The sequence below is a fragment of the Pararge aegeria genome, chromosome 9 (assembly GCF_905163445.1).
Source record: "Pararge aegeria chromosome 9, ilParAegt1.1, whole genome shotgun sequence".
NCBI classification, from domain to species: Eukaryota; Metazoa; Arthropoda; class Insecta; order Lepidoptera; family Nymphalidae; genus Pararge; species Pararge aegeria.
Window position 1 is genome coordinate 879,996 of NC_053188.1, and position 17,204 is coordinate 897,199.

Genomic DNA, 17,204 nt, shown 5'->3' on the forward strand with positions numbered 1-17,204 from the left:
TGGTTTTTACATGTTCGCATCCGCTAAGCCACCACAGACCAATCACATTACACGACTGTTTGAGCGCGAATTTTACGATTGGTTGTGTAGAAGAATGCATACCATACGTAGTCTTTTTAATACTTAACATTACTTCGATAAAAAACGCGTTAATTGAATACAGAAATCCCAGTCATTTATTTAATATGTAGCACGTGCATACGTTTGCGCACACACACACGCACGCGCACTCACACACACGCACACACACACACACACACAAACACACAAACACACACACACACACACACACATACACACAAATAGATGTCCAGTGGTTCTCCTTCTTCTTATTGTTCAGTTCCATTCAAATTTTATGGATAAATAAAGGCTACTCAAACCCTAACCCTTAAACTGTATAAGAATATTGTTATCACAGAGCCCTGACCACGAATTTTTTTCCAGTGTTGACGACAACCACGACCACCACGACAACGACGACGACCACGACAACGACACCGCCGCCCACCACCACCATGCAGTCATGTGAGTCTATGAAAACGATACCTCCGTCACTCTGCCGTGATTAACACTTACTTCTGGACTGCGTACGATACGCTTTTTTAACCGAATACAAAAGAGGAGGTTATTCATTGGTATGTTTATTTTGGCGTAGCTATTTTTCATTTATAGACGGAATTTCCAAATTATTGATTTGGTGTAAAGCGGTTTAATCAGTTATATTAACTCTGGGACCACCCATTGCAATCTCATATAGATAAGACGGGAAGTTGCGGAGGCAGAAAACGGAACTCTTAAATAAAATCAACCGCTATTGCTATTATGCATAAATATGCATTATTTACGCAAATATGGACAAGCTGTTGGCTCCAATTATCTATTGACGCTATTTTTTATTAAATTAACACCAACACCTTGTTCACAATATACAAGAAAATGTTACGGTTATTTTGTATCTAACCAGTGTGACTAGCTATTTGCAACTAAAGTGCAAATAGCTAGTCACACTACCTACTAAATTACCGATTTAAACACTACATATCATAATAAAAGATACAAAAATAAAATAAAAACCATAAATGAAAAAAATTCCTACCAAGATAAGAAAGAAAAAACTAAAACATTCTAAACTAATAATAATTATAATCTCAAAGTGATCTATAAACACGATTTACGTAAAAGCTTTTGCGAGTAGCAAATTTAGGTATTTTCTAAGGTAGGGTATGCAATATAGTTCAGGAGCTTCCAAGGTACCAGTGGCAAAAAAGAAATGTCAGGTCAGCAATGCAGCGTTGGCCAACGAGTGAAGAGTGTCACAGCTTTGTCTAATATTTTAAACGATAAGGACGGGTAGCGATTCGCTAAGAATTTTAAAAACCTGCGCTTGACTCTTTCTATCTTACAATATAATTTAAGTAAGCTATTGTGCAGTTGTTTTATTTTACATTTCTGGGCCAGTATCGTTTAATTACTAAATTTATTATAGTATAAAGAATTACGTAAACGATAAAAAAAGCTTGTGAATTACTGCTCTAACAAAGTTGCTTCTTATTCCGTAGATATTTTCAGTTGACAATGTGATATGGTGATATCAAAAAGAACAACCGGCTTAGTTTGTTGTGGGCTTCTTCTTAGACAAGAGCGCGTTTGGAACCCTCACAGCTTTAGTTTAAAGTTTACGAATGTAGTTATCGCCATCACTACTCACTACTATGTACACAAAAGTATACAAGTCAAATAAATTCTTGCATAAATCGACAGTAGAAATCTAAATTGTTGGAAATGCAGCAGGAATGGCCGGTTCAAACATTTCCTACGTAAAAGAGCATACACATTATACACTCGTATGATCATTATGCAAGTGAAGTGAAGCATTAAGCGGCGACCCACTTGCCTGAGAGCGGGGCTGGCGACGGGCGACAGTTTCACGTAGAGCACGGCCGCCGAAATGATGTCGAATAGATTTATGGCTGGTGGCAATGTCGGTGCAAGATCAGGGCCCTGGCTCAGTTCTGTATTGAAATATTCACTGCGTACGTCATGCTTTTCTAACCAACTTCCTTAAAAAAAGAGGAGGATATAAATTCGTCTGTTTATTTTGGCGTAGTCATTTATAGATTGATTTGGTGTAAAGCGGTTTATTCTGCAATAGTCCCATTTTAATTTCATATAGATATGACGGGAAGTTGCGGAGACAGAAAACATAACCCTTTAATAAAATCAACCGCTATTTCTATTATGCATAAATATGCATAAATCGACAGTTTCATAGTGTGATGTCTTACGTGATCTTATTATGGGGCAAAGCTGCTGATATTGAAACTATATTTATATTGCAGAAAAGAGTTGTACGGTCAATATATAAACTTAAATCACGTGAATCCCGCCGTGAAAAATTCAAAGAAATAGGTATACTTACGGTAGCCTCACAATATATTTATAACAATATAGTATCTGTAAGACAAAACATTGCTCTTTATAACGAAAAGTGAATATAATAAACCACCTTATTTGCAATGGATATGAGTTAGTGACATCTGCATATCGTTTGCGAAAGGTGCAAAAGTCTTTTTTGGGATTGAGTATATGCTTTTATAATATGATTCCCAAGGTAATATGGACCTGCCGATGCATAAGTTTAAAGCTGTTTTAAAACACATTTAATTTATCGAGGTTACTATACTATTGATGAATTTCTTAACGACAAGGCTGCTTGGAAGCAGGCTCAGCTCTTATCTCTCACAAGATAGTGAATTAAAAAGATTGTAAATTGGAAAATGATGTTGAAAAAGAGTCATCTGCTGAGTTCATTGCTGGCTTCTTCTCGGTGGAATCTGCCTTCCCAACCGGTAGTAGAGTCACTACAAACAGACTGACTCGACATTTTCGACGTGAAATCGCAACGGAACACTAAGTCTTTGTCACTAAGTTGTGGATGGAAACTAGCCACGGCCACGCCAAAGCTTCCCACCAGATCAGACTAGAGAAAAATCATATCAGAGAATAATCACCTAGCGGGAATCGAACCCGGTACCTCCTACTTAAATTCACAGCGCTTTGTTGCGCCAAGGATTTCGTCTATATACTTCTAATTCATATCGCCTACTTCACTAGATGTCTCCATCTCTTTGGATTCTAAATACATGCTAAAGTTTGTAAGAATAGGTGGATGGTTGATTACAGTTTAATGCAAAAACCTTACATAGTATAGATTTTACATCAAACTAACGAATAGGCTATAATATTTATGAGAAGATCTTTAACAACTAATCATATAAAATGTCTGCCACCAACTGCCTAGCTATGAAAGTGGCGACAATTCCTGTCGATTCTAGTGCATAGACCTAACACGCTGCTGCAATGCAGGTTGGTGGGCTTTCACGGCTATTATCACAAGTTAATGTTTATACGGGCGCGGTTTTTACTGAGGTAAAAGGGAAACGAAAGGGGAACTGTGTGGGATAAACCAAATTACGCTAAAATTGGGGTTTTTTACTCGTTTAAATGAAACTTTTTTCCCTTACTTTTTACCAATTAACAAAATTACGTAGGCGCTGCTAACAGCCTCAGCAGGACAATTTGATAAATTACGAGTTATTAGAAAATAATAGTGAAAGGTAATAGAATATAAAAGAAATCCTCAACAAAAGCCAACAAAACTTATAGTTGACTGACCGAAGCGAGATCTTGACTAGGGAAAATTGCGTTGGTCCACCAGTACTTGTCAAAGCCATATAACTTCTCAATTAAGAAAATCAGTAACTGCATAAATATAGATTGAAACTAAAGGAAAGCCAGGCACTCTGGGCAAGTATGCTAGCGAAAACCTCTCCTTGACTTCTTCCCGATTCCACGGAAACCATAAGCAATGATGTAGGTTACAGGCACATGAGGCTGGACCTACGCCTCAAATTGATTAACACAGGGTGCCAGGACGTGCTTCTTGCATGCCCTGTTAAGTGTAGCTCTGTTTATATTTGACGGTTCAGGTGGGCTGCCTGCTTTGTCCGTCAAAATATTACTTTAAAAAAAAGTGTTATACTTATTATTTTAAAACATGCGACAGTAGAAATATGTAGCCTTAAGTTGAAGTTTGAATTTACAACGCCTGCCGACAGATGGCTGCACACGCAGTTTAGGTCGCGCTATCTTTGTTCCTTAAAAACCACAAGTTTGTCAGATGTTATTTTTGTTATTACTACATTAGTTCCCACTACTAAGATTTTTGAAGATCACTTCTTAAAATGAAGATGATCTTAATTTATACCGTAATAGTTTATAGGTAATATAGATGACGTGTTATATACATGCTTTAAAAAGTTGAAAAATATGGAATAAATTTATTTTAACCGACTTACAAATATGGAGAAGGTTCTCCATTTGGTTGTTTTTTTATGTTTGTTAGCTCAGAACTCTGTCATTTATTAACCTATTTGAGCTGAAATAAATGGCATCACATGGGAAGTATACCGTACTTCCCATGTGGTCCCATTTTTATTAGGTCAAGATCTGTTGAAGGGATTCTGGAGAATTGAGGGAATACTTCATATATCGCTATAGGACACCTATGGCGATTTTGATATTTTTTAAAGTACCTTGTGACCTACGATTTGAGGTTTGTTGATTGCTAATTAAAACCTACGCATTAGGAAGTGGGAACCGATGCGATGTTGTTTAGAAAAATTCAATACAAAATTTCTGCTGGTGGGAGGCTTCGGCCGTCGCTAGTTACTATGCGATACCGACAAAGTCGTGCTCCAAAGCGATTTAGCGACCCAGTAAGATTCTCGTAAAAGCCCATTAGGGGTAGTAAGGGTATGCTTAATATAAATGCTATCCCGTAATAGGTTAGCCAGCTATATTGGTTTGCATCATCGCTTACCATCAGATAAAAACTTGGAGTAAAAAAAAATTATCTAATTGTTCGAGCTAATCTCCAAAATGAAGGCATGTAGAAGACATTCCAGGGTGTATTTAGACTGTTTAGAGCTATAAAAGCTTTTTATTACAGAAATCTATAAATAAATCGGCACCCGTACGGATTAACTAGTCACGTTATTCTTTCATCTTAAAAGTAAAATAGAGCATACGTATACAACAGAATTAAAAAATTACAGAAACCGTGTACACGACTTATATTGAAGCATCAAAAATCACTCCACTTTAGAATGGTTTCTCGAACAAATGGTTAGTCGCTTCATACCATTTAGTAGTTGACAGAAGTTATTTTACATCTTATGTTCTAAGCGTTTACCATAAAATTGAAAAATGGGAATTAATTTGTGAGCTAGCAACATTCCGCGGGTGTAAAGTGAGGCGTGCCCGGGACTTTATCAGTGTTTTTGCAAACAATTATGGCCGAATGATCTGTATGTTATTAAGTCCATGACGTATACGTATATTTAATGAGTTGGACAAACTAATGAAAGACATTCGTCTGTAGGCATTGGGGCATTGGCGAATAGAAGACTTGACTCAGTTTTCTAAATGCTACTGCGCCCGGCTGAATTATTCTGTCAGCTTCCTTGTCGAAGCAGATTTATTCAGTAGTGGAATAATTACGTATTCTATGAAAGTTAGTAGTAGTTGCATATTTGTTTGCGATTGGAAGCTTTTTGTAGCATAAAGTATTCAAGCTTGATTGATACAAAAAATTATTTAAATCTTACTTGGTATTAATTGTTCAAAAAAAACTAAAAAACAAGCTTGGTATAAAAAAACCAAATTAATTTCTACCTTTTAGTTTAGTTTATTTATAAAAGCGTGATTTTTAGTTCTTCTTAAACTACTATTTTTTATTTCACCACCATTTTTGGTAATATTAGAGGAATCGGCTAAACATAAAAGGTTGGAAATTAAAATAAACATCATTCCTGGCTTATCGACTATGGGTGTAAATTTGCAAATGGAAAAATGGATACTCAATATATCTGCAAAGTTTGAACGAAATCAGACTGTTTGAATAGGGTCAAACCTAGTCCAAAGGAGTCGGTTACTACATACATACAGATAGAGCTAATGTAAAGCGTGTAATCTTAATATATAAAATTCAAAATTCATTTATTTCAAGTAGGCCTAATATAAGCACTTTTGAAACGTCAAGTATGCATGTTTGTGTGACTCTACCACCGGTTCGGAAAGCAGATTCTACCGAGAAGAGCCGGCAAGAAACTCAGTAGTTGCTCTTTTCCAACATCAACATTTACAATCATTTTGCTATCTTGCGGGAGATGAGAGCGAGGCTGGCTGCTTCCATTCTACCTTGTCATTGAGGAATTCATCAAATGTATAGTAACCTCATAAGAAGGCTTAGAGTCACTCAGCGGGCGATGGAGAGAGCTATGCTCGGAGTATCTCTACGCGATCGAATCAGAAATGTGGAGATTCGTAGAAGAACCAAAGTTACCGACATAGCTCAACGAGTCGCGAAGCTTAAGTGGCAATGGGCCGGGCACATAGTTCGGAGAAAGGATGGACGTTGGGGTCCCAAGGTGCTGGAATGGCAGCCCCGTACTGGTAAGCGCAGCGTTGGTCGACCCCCAACGAGGTGGACAGACGACATTAAGCGCGTCGCAGGTAGCCGTTGGATCCAAGCGGCTCAGAATCGTGGAACTTGGAACTCCCTACAAAAGACCTATGTCCAGCAGTGGACGTCTATCGGTTGATGTGATGATGATGATGATGATGATAGTAACCTCGCTGTACTAGATGCGTTTTTACACATTTTTTAAATGTATGCATTGGTAGGTCAAGAATTTCCTTAGGAATCATGTTGTAAAAGCGTATACTCAACCCCACAAAGGAGTTCTGCACCTTTCGCAGACGATATGCAGATATCACTAATTTATGACCGTTTCTGGTAAGTCGATTGTTAATTTCAGCTTTTGATTTATAAAGAGTAATATTTTGCCTCACAAAGACTATATTATTATAAATGTATTGCGAAGCTACTGTAAGAATACCTATTTCTTTAAATTTTTCACGAAGCGATTCGCGTGATCCAAGTTTATATATTGATCGTACGGCTCTTTTCTGTAGTATAAATATACTTTCAATATCTGCAGCTTTTCCCCACAGCAAGATCCCATAGGACATAATACTGTGAAAGTATGCGAAATAAACAAGCCTAGCTGTTTCAACATCGGTAAGCTGTCTAATTTTCCTGATTGCATATGCAGCTGAGCTGAGTTTACTCGCTAGGCTTTCTATATGGGTACCCCACTGTAGTTTACAATCTAAGGTCACTCCTAGAAAAACAGTGGAGTTTTCTATTTTAAGTGTTTCTCCATTTATTATGATGTTTTTATCAATTTTTTTTACGTTAGGCAAAACAAATTCCAAACACTTGGTTTTTTTTGCATTTAAAAGTAAGTTATTAACAGTAAACCAGTCTGACACATGTGACAAAGCACGGTTTACGTCGTCAAAATTATCTTTGTTTCTATCAGTCTTAAAAATGAGAGATGTATCATCTGCGAACAGTACAATCTCACAAGTGCCCCTGACATGGTGTGGCAGATCATTTATATACACCAGAAACAATAAGGGACCCAAAATTGAGCCTTGTGGGACACCCATTAAGGCAGATGATCCCTTAGACTTTATGTCTTTTACGCATACCCTTTGAACTCTATCACTTAGATAAGAGGCAATTAAATTGAGTGCAACGTTTTTGATGCCATAGTGGCTTAGTTTTAATAACAACGTTTTGTGTTCAACGCAATCGAATGCTTTGGACAGATCACAGAAAACACCAATGGCATTCTGCGAACGTTCCCAGGCATCGTAAATATGCTTTATGAGTCTTGCGCCTGCATCCGTTGTACTACGACCTTTAGTGAAGCCGTACTGCTCCGGATGAAGTAAGTTATTTACATTAAAATGATTTAAAAGTTGATAAAGTATAATTTTTTCAAAGACCTTACTAAGAGTTGGCAAGATTGAAATAGGCCTGTAATTGTTAAGGTCATTTTTATGACCGGATTTAAAAAGGGGTATTAATTTACTACATTTCATTAGGTTCGGAAAAATACCCATATCAACACATTCATTAAAAATTACGGCTAGATAAGGGGCAATAACGTCAATAATGTTAGAAATGACCATCACCGACATACCCCACAGATCACCGGTTTTTTTCAACTTTAATAACCTGAAATTCTTTACAATATCTATTGCAGATATATGTTTAAAATTAAATGAAACATTGCACTCTTTAACATTATCTCTCAATATACGCTGAGCTGCTATTGGTGAAGAGCTTAGAGAATCTGTTAACAAAATGGGAACATTCTGAAAGAAGTTTTCGAAAGTATTAGCAACCTCCCTGTCAGACGTCACTTTATTGTTATCAACAATAAGTTCAAAATCCACATCACGAGATTTAGTTTTTCCTGACTCGTAATTAACTATTTTCCAGGTTGTTTGTACTTTGTTATCAGATTTCATTATACTATATTTAATGTGTAGCGATTTCGCATTAGTGCAAACATTCTTAAATATTTTAGAGTATTTTTTTACGTGTTCTACGAAAGTTGGAGTATGATTAAATTGTTTTTCATCATACAGCTCATACAACTTCTCCCTACTTTTATATATACCTACAGTAGCCCAGTCACTAAATTTTAATTTATTACTGACATTGATGTGCTTAAAGTTGAATACTCTATTAAATTCGTTGTTTATAGTATTAAATAGTGCACTATAAAGACTGTCCGGATGAAAATGTTCGCACGCAATACCAGGGATTTTCGCAGAAATTTCACGTTTGAATCGCAATAATTTAGTCCTAGTTATTGGCCTACACTTGATAATTTGTCTGCTTTTATTGATAGTATTTAAAACAGTAATAAGTTGACCACAATGATCTGACCTTAAATTATTAATTATTCTTTTATCTAAAATGTCACAATTGAAAAAAATATTATCTAAGCAGGAAGCTGAAGTTGCAGTTACTCTAGTAGGTTCACTAAAAGTGTGACACAAATTAAAACATTTAAATAAGTTAAGCAATCTAGCAGTTGTTGCATTTTCTAGTAAAATGTCGACATTGAAATCGCCACATACAATAACTTTTTTAGTAGAAAGACTCAAACGCTTTAGTACATCCTCCATGACATTCTCGAAATCGCTAAAATCACCTGAAGGGGGTCGGTATACACTCACTATTATAAATCGCTCCAGCTCCACACAAGACAGTTCTGCAATGCGTTCAACAGAAAGACCAACTATGTCTTTTCGTTCTTTACAAATTATATTATTACGTACAAAAATTAAAGATCCACCGTGAATTGCAGTCCTTCTGAAGAACGCACTTGACAATATAAAGTTATTGATGTTTACTGCTACTTGTGTACCAGTGAGCCAGTGCTCAGTTATACACAGAATATGTACATTGAGTTTCTCCACAAACAGCTCTATTTCTAATTCTTTGCCGGTAAAGCTCTGTATATTTTGGTGTACAATGTTCATATGGCAGAGCTCCTCCGTTGTCTTATTAACTAGTTTAAATCATTATAAAATTTCTCAATAGTACTAGCGCAAGTACTAGGGTCAGTAATAGAAATGGAAGTACTTGAAGTACAATTTGTAAAAGTGTCAATAGACTTTGTTACAACAGTTGTAACAGTATCATTTAAATTATAAGCTAGTAAAAACGCTATCTGCTGCTTACACTTTTTAGGCAGATACAATTTATCTCTTGTCATTACAAATGATGATGTGAATTTATTAATGTCAAAATAAAAAATTGCGTCGCTATGACGGTATGTCAAATTATAGATTAATAAGTTTAATTTATAAATATGTTCATTTTGTTTTGAGTTTAGTGTGCCACAATAAGGAAAGGCACACATAACAAACTTACATTTAGTTTCATTATTTAAAAGCAGTAATTTTTCAATGCATCTTATAATCTGATGCTTTTTGACATTTAAACTGTCCCCTAACAATATAAATCTCTTGTCACGATGTTTGTCCGCGATGGACTCCTAAACTAATTAACCGATTTTAAATTAAATTGGCACACCGTGAGCAGTCTGTTCCAACTTAAGAGATAGGATAGTTTAGATTTTTAATTATAGTCGCAATTTTATTTTATTGCAAATTATTTTTCTACAATTAATTGACAGTCACATGTTATATATATATAATACTACTATACTAATTTAAGGCTTAGCGATACTGAATGCTTTAAAAATACAAAATTAAACGCAGACAAAGTCGCGGGCAACAGCTAGTACTATACAATTATATCGATAGTTAAGTTGTTTTTTTTGTTTAAAATGTTATTTTTATATTTGTAGTTGTTGTAAACCGATCTGTTATATGCGGCGTTTTGCAGATGATGCAGAGATGCATCTCGAGCAGTTGCACCGAGGAGTGTTGGAGGATCCAACGCTCGAAGACTCCTACATTGTCCTCAGCCAACACCAAATGCAGAATCTTGGTAAATATAATTTTTATTAATTTTATAAAATTATTTTGTCTCGAAACATCTTTATAAGTCCTTCGAAAAACTATGTATAAGCGTTTTAAAAAGATAAGACTTTTGACGAACCTTTTTTTAACTAATTAAATTTATTATTAGTTTATTTTAAAAAGACATATAAACAAAAAATATAATATAATGTTACTAACTCAACGGTCCTTATTAGCGATTTCTCGGTAAGTTTTCATAATTTCATTAAATTATACTGGCACACGATAAACCCCAACGTTGTTGTGTCATAATATCTCAAGAATTTTAGAGCGTCAGAAGTCACTAGTTCACAAGACCCGATTTTCCTTAAATGGCATAAAATAGGATCTAGATAACCACTAGATCCTATTATCAACATCATGTCTCCTTCACCTCATCATTCAATACATCATAGCATATTCAACTCCATCGCCATAGTTCAGGCATTCATATCTCCGTTTAATGCTACAGTGGATTCACTATATATCACTCTTTCCTAATAGTTCTAGGAGCAAGTCTTTAATGGTACCATTATCTATTATTCAAATAATGGTAGTTGCGAGCTCCAACACACGAATCGCAACGGTGGACTCCTTCCCGAGCTCGGTCTAGAAACAAGTTCGATTAAGAGCCACATAGCTTTAAACATGCTTCAAACAGAGGCATGGAGCAAATGCTAAATTTACGCGTCAAATTGAAATAACTTTTTATTTTTTTAAGTAGTCACAATTATTGCAGACAGGACCAACCAAGTCTTACCATAATCTTTGACATCCTCTTCAATCGAACCATTAACGTAATGTTGAAAGCAGAAATAAATAACGACTTCTCTCACAAATTGCCTTATAAATCAGACATTATTAATTTTACAACCACAACTTTGCTTTTAATATCTATAAGGTCATGAAAAGCTCAGAAATACTTAATTTGGATATTATCTAACCTATTATCAAAAAAACATTCAAACGATCCTTTAAATATTGCGGCCCTTCCACGGTAAAATATCACAAACATTTTCTCATCTCGATTCTAGTGTTGCAACTTGCAAGTTGTCTGTTTGTTCTAGTTTATTTCATCTGAAATAATTATGATTAGCCTCTCAGAGCGGATAGAAGACTGCACAAGGTGTAAACATTTAGGGCATGTAAAAAAACGTCTTATTACGTTCTGTTTAGGGTATTGCTGTCCGCTAAAAAGAGTTGTTATGAAACTACCCCAAACGGGGTTTGAGATGAAACTGCCATCATTTCGAAAGGCAATAGCTATTAGTCATGAAAGGCAAAGCTAGGTTAAGTAGAATTAGGGCGTACAGAGTCGAGCACAGTTCGACAGCAGAGCACAATCTCAACACAAACGGCACAAACGGCAACAGCACTCGCGACGTCACCACAGCGTGCGGTTATGCGCAGACAGACACAATAATTGTCATACCTCGGATCGCTAAGCGGTCTAAAACAAAATAAAAACGGCGCTCGCTTCGCATCGCGAAAATAGGCGAGAGTGTAGTTGGACAATAATACAATATTGAGTTAGAGGGTAGTTGGATAATAAAGGTAGAAGACCCCACAACAAACTAAGCCGGAAATATAAATATAAATACGTAACGACAATACACACAATCAAGCGTAGCTTGTGTTATGGGTACTAAGATGACTGATGAATATTTTTTTATGAATAACATACATAAATACTTATAATATACAGATAAACACCCAGTCACTGAAAAACAGTCATGTGCATCACACTTAAATTTTCCAGTTGTGGGAATTGAAACCATGGCCTTTGACGCAGAAAGCAGGGACACTGCCCACTGCACCAATCAGCCGTCTTATAAATTTTTTTTTGAATTTGAATTTGATATTACTAATAGTTCCAAACAAAACCCGTACTTGGCGTTAAGAGAGGAAAAATGGGGTTTAGAAGATTAAATTGAAATCCCATTTTTTAAAGTAAGTGTAGTAATAGTTTTAAATAAATAAAACATCCAAAGACGTTTTTTTAAACACCCCTCAAGAGTGAAGAGAAAGGGATAAATGTTTGTATGGTAAGATTTTACATATTAGGTACTATGCCAATGATGCCGCGTTCAATAAAAATGGATGACTTTTTGAACATTCTTTGATTTTTTTAAGGATGAGCGTAAAATACTCGTAGAAGTACTTTAAATATACATGATTTGTGATTCAAAAATTTATTGCTGAAATAGAATTTTAAGTAAATGTCGTGCGATTGACGCTTGGTTTATTTAACATGCAACTTCTAGACGGCTTATTAGAAAGCCACAATGTAATCATAAAATATCCTTGTATAAAAAATTTAAGTTATTGAATGTATTTTTACTTATAATTAATTACTTTTTTTGTAAATTCATATTTTATTTATATTTTTGTGTAATAATAAAGACTAGATTTTATGGATCTATTTAAATTTCATCTATCTTCGGTACTACACAAGGCTTTGCGTACTTCAAATTAAGAAAATTAATGATATAAGTAAAAGTAAGTCAAAGTTTGACTAAATATTGAAGTATGCCTTTGACTTCAGTGAGATCTGTACATTCTATTTAATGCAAACTTTTTGCATACTCGTCTTAGAGACTCCCAAAGCTTTTGGCACAGTTATACTTGTATAAGTTTCATCGGAGTATGTTTTAAACTTAACCAAGTTCTGCCGAAGCTGCTTCAGTTATGAAAGACATTTAATTCAAATTCAAATAGGGTTTGTATAAATGAAATTTTACATTTCCATTTTCATAGTTTCTGGTATTCTTGGAGTTCTTTGAACGTCGAAGAGATGTTAGTTTACTTTGTGTGTTATATTATTGACTTTACAATGAACAGTTCTCCTGAGAATGTCCGTATTAAATTCAAATTTAAATAATTTTTATGCATGTAGACCTATCACTTATGAAAGCACTTATGCAGCGTTCATACATATATGTTTAAATAATTGAGTAATGGTGTTAAGTTAGTTTGACAACTTTAACCAAAAGCTACGAGGGTTCTAAATACGCCCTGGTCTAAAAAGAGCCTACAACCATTTCATCAAACGGCAAATTTTTTTTTTTTGTTATTTCACAGTAAATTTCAGCTTTTTATCAGTAATCCTTAATATTATTATAGGATTTTTCTATTAGCTTACGTTTTATATAAACTTTGAACTTATTAAGTGACATCTCAAATATTTCATTCGGTAATTTGTTATAAAATTATATACAATTTCCCTTGAATGATTTTCTTTTATATAACCTAGTAAACTGCAGACGTTTATTTTTACTTCTAATATTCATATTGTTCCAGTCCATTTTTGACGGCCGATTAGCGCAGTGGGCAGCGACCCTGCATTTTGAATCCAAGGCCGTGGGTTCGATTCCCACAACTGGCAAATGTTTGTGTGATTAACATGAATGTTTTTCTGTGTCTGGGTGGTTATCTGTATTTTATAAGTATTTATGTATACTATTTATAAAATTATTCATCAGTCACTTAGTACCCATAACACAAGTTACGCTTACTTTGGGGCTAGATGGCGGTGTGTGTAGTGTCGTAGTATATTTATATATATTTATTTTCTTTTTTAAATTGTTTTATATTCAGAATTATATCAGCAGCGTTTCAAACCTTCCTTGTTATCGTATCGTCGCTGTTGATGGAAGCTTTACCAAATCATTTCTACTTCGAAAATGCTTTTGCAAAAAAAATTGTATAATATGTTCCTTCAAATTATAAATTGAGAGTATATAATATGGATGAACTGCCTCATTGGATTGGATGTTCAACTATGTATTGTTTCATGGTTTGTAACGCGAATGAGACGTGGAGACAGTGTTATCTTCCAACAACGTCATTGGCGCAAGGGTTCTCTGTAGTTTTACTATGTCTTGAGTCCTAGATTTGAATCCCGGGCAAAACAATTTTATTTTTTCATGGTTTTCTGCAATAAAATATATCATGACTAGACAAGTTCCGGTTTTTATTTCAAGATGCAATAATGTTCTGTAAAACCCGCATACCCCAATTCGAACATTGTCTGTGGTCTATATTCCAAACCCTCTTTTCTATGTGGGAGAAGGCCTGTGCCTATGGTCAGCTTCGCACTGAACCAATCACAGCAAAACTTTCTATAGAGACATAAAGTAAATAAAAAATAGAAATGAATACTTCATCCTGGAGATAATTATATTATATCGCATCCTGGAGACCGACATAACAATAATACTTCTTATCTCAGAAGGAATAACAGTTCCTAACGAATTTTTAAACAACCAAAAACCTCACACTATGACGTAGTGAGTGGAAATATAGCTACGGCTTTTCTCAACCGAAACTGCTTATTAAACAATACATTTTACCAATACCAGTCTGCTCTACTCCGGATCGAGGTCCTAGGTCCGAATCCTGAGGCCTAAAATGATATGAGGTATTGACTAATCATTCCTGTTGTAATTTTCAGTACCAGCTCGGAGAGGACGTTAAGCCGTCGTTTCCGGTTATTATCACTTACTTGTAATAGTCACCAAAACCCACCAATCCGCATTATAGCGGAGTGGTGGGTCTGTGCTCTAAACTCGGCTATTCTATAGAGAGGCACAGGGCTCCTTCCTCCACCAATACTGGTAGTGCGATGTTAATGAGCTACGTATCATTATACGAATATGTTTAACTCGTTTTTTCTTGATCAGAAATGGTGACGACGATGTGACCTGAGACGCGGGGATCCGCCGAGTCCCCGTGGGGCGAGAGCTGGCCTCTACCTGACGCGGCGACCCGCCACGACTCCTGGCTGTGGGTCCTCACATCGGTTGTGATTCTCGCGTGACCTTCTCGGTTTGTGTGAAGTGATGCGATGACGTAAACTGTAAAAATGTGATTGAAACTATATCGTGTTCAATTTGGGTCGAGTTTTTTTTTAAAATATTAACTAGCGCTTGTCCATTATCACACGGCATGATGTTGTGATGTAGCCAAATACTTGTACTCCCTCGTAATATGAACTTCCTACAAGAATACTTATACAAAAGTCAGGACCTGTACAAAGACATCTAAAAGATGTATTATAAATGGGAAAGTGTGTAAATATGTTGTCCTTCCTTCACGCCCTAGCTCAGCTACTTTTTTTTTAGCTTAAAGTGAGTTTAAAGCTGTGGGCCTCATAAGAAGGCTCAGAGTCACTCAGAGGGTGATGGAGAAAACAATGTTGGGAGTATCTCTTCGTGATCAAATCAGAAATGTGGATATCCGTAGAAGAACCAGTGTTTCCTACATAGCTCAGCGAGTAGCTCGGAGAACAGATGGACGTTGGGGTTCTAAGGTGTTGGAATGGCGAACTTGCACCGGTAAACGCAGCAATTTTTGTCGGCCCCCAACGAGATGAACAGACGACATCAAACGAGTCGCTGGAAGCTGCTGCAAACAAGCGGCCCAGGACCAGGGATTTAGAACTCCCCACAAAAGACCTATGTCAAGAAGTGGATTGGTTGAAGATGATGATGATGAAAACAAATGGTTTCTATGGGGATTGTAAAATACCGTAAAAAACGCGGACTAGGAATGCGAGCAACACTTAGTGTGAGAATAATTGAATTGAGATAATGCTGAGTAGGTGTAAAAAAGAAAAGAATAACAAATACAAAATTTAAAAAGCTGGAGAAATGGAAGACAGATTCTAGATTTTTGCAGGACGTGCTAGAAACCAAGAAACAAATCTACTTTTATGAATAACAGGTTTTATATCAAATATTCCCAATACGGGTTGACATCAGCAGGCGGTCGCTTCAAAATTAGGTAAAAATAGCACGTCTGTTGCAAGGTTGAAGATATTGTGCTGGAGATCAAAATACCGTTGTCATCACCCGTCGTCTTCCCGCAGGTATCTTTCGGGATAAATATAACTAAGAACGGGCAGCAGCGTTCTCTCAGCCGGTGGTAATTATGGCCGAGCCCTCCGATTCCAATTTAGTGAAAATGAAAATATCACATCAAATTTGGTGTCGGTCTGGAGCGGTGATCGACAGTCGGTATGACGTCGACTTCACTTTCGGTGGGCCGAGTTCGCCCACCACGCACCTTTAACTTTGTTAAGTTATGTACATTTTAAGCAATTAAAATATTTATATTAATTCAACGGTGAAGGGGAACATCGTGAGAAAACCTGCATGCCTGAGAGTCTTTCCCAAAGGTGTGTGGAGGCAACCAATCCACACTGGGCCATCGTGGAGGACTACGGCCTTAAACCCTTCTCGTTGCGGTAGGAGACCCTGTAGTGGGTCGGTTGATATGATGATGATGATGAATAGGATATATTATCAGATCAATAACTGATAGTCCACTGCTGGACTAAACGCTATAATCCCCACGCTGGGCAGAATGGATGGTGATGGCACATATTTCCTTTAGCTTCCTCGTACGACACCCATGAAAAGAGGAAAGATGGTGATACCTGTACTTTTTTGATCTGCCGTCACCCCACAACACATACGATCAGTAAAGTGAAAAGAAAATAATGCGTGTAAAGTGAGTTAAAGTTCGACAAACTCATTAAGTAAAATAAAAATGTTCACAAAACAGTTAAACTTCGCTGACAGATAAAAACTTTATATTAAAATTAACAAACAAATTAAAAAGAGAATAGAACACCGAAGTGATTTCAAGTTCAATGGACTCATTACATAAAATAAAAATATTCACAAAACAATTCAACTTCGCTGACAGATAAAAAACACTTAGCCGTGAAATTTAAATAAAGA

General features: G+C 36.1%; 1 protein-coding gene across 1 annotated transcript in view; it reads left to right on the forward strand.

Annotated features, from left to right (window-relative positions):
• LOC120626423 (protein amalgam-like) overlaps nucleotides 1-15,234 on the forward strand; it is a 129,957-nt gene extending 114,723 nt beyond the window's left edge. The window contains exons 10-12 of the mRNA XM_039893948.1: nucleotides 421-525; nucleotides 10,343-10,447; nucleotides 15,141-15,234. Of these exons, the coding sequence (XP_039749882.1) occupies nucleotides 421-525; nucleotides 10,343-10,447; nucleotides 15,141-15,160 (230 nt within the window). The 3' untranslated portion in view covers nucleotides 15,161-15,234. The remainder of the gene's footprint in view (nucleotides 1-420; nucleotides 526-10,342; nucleotides 10,448-15,140) is intronic.
• Nucleotides 15,235-17,204: the final 1,970 nt, after the last annotated feature.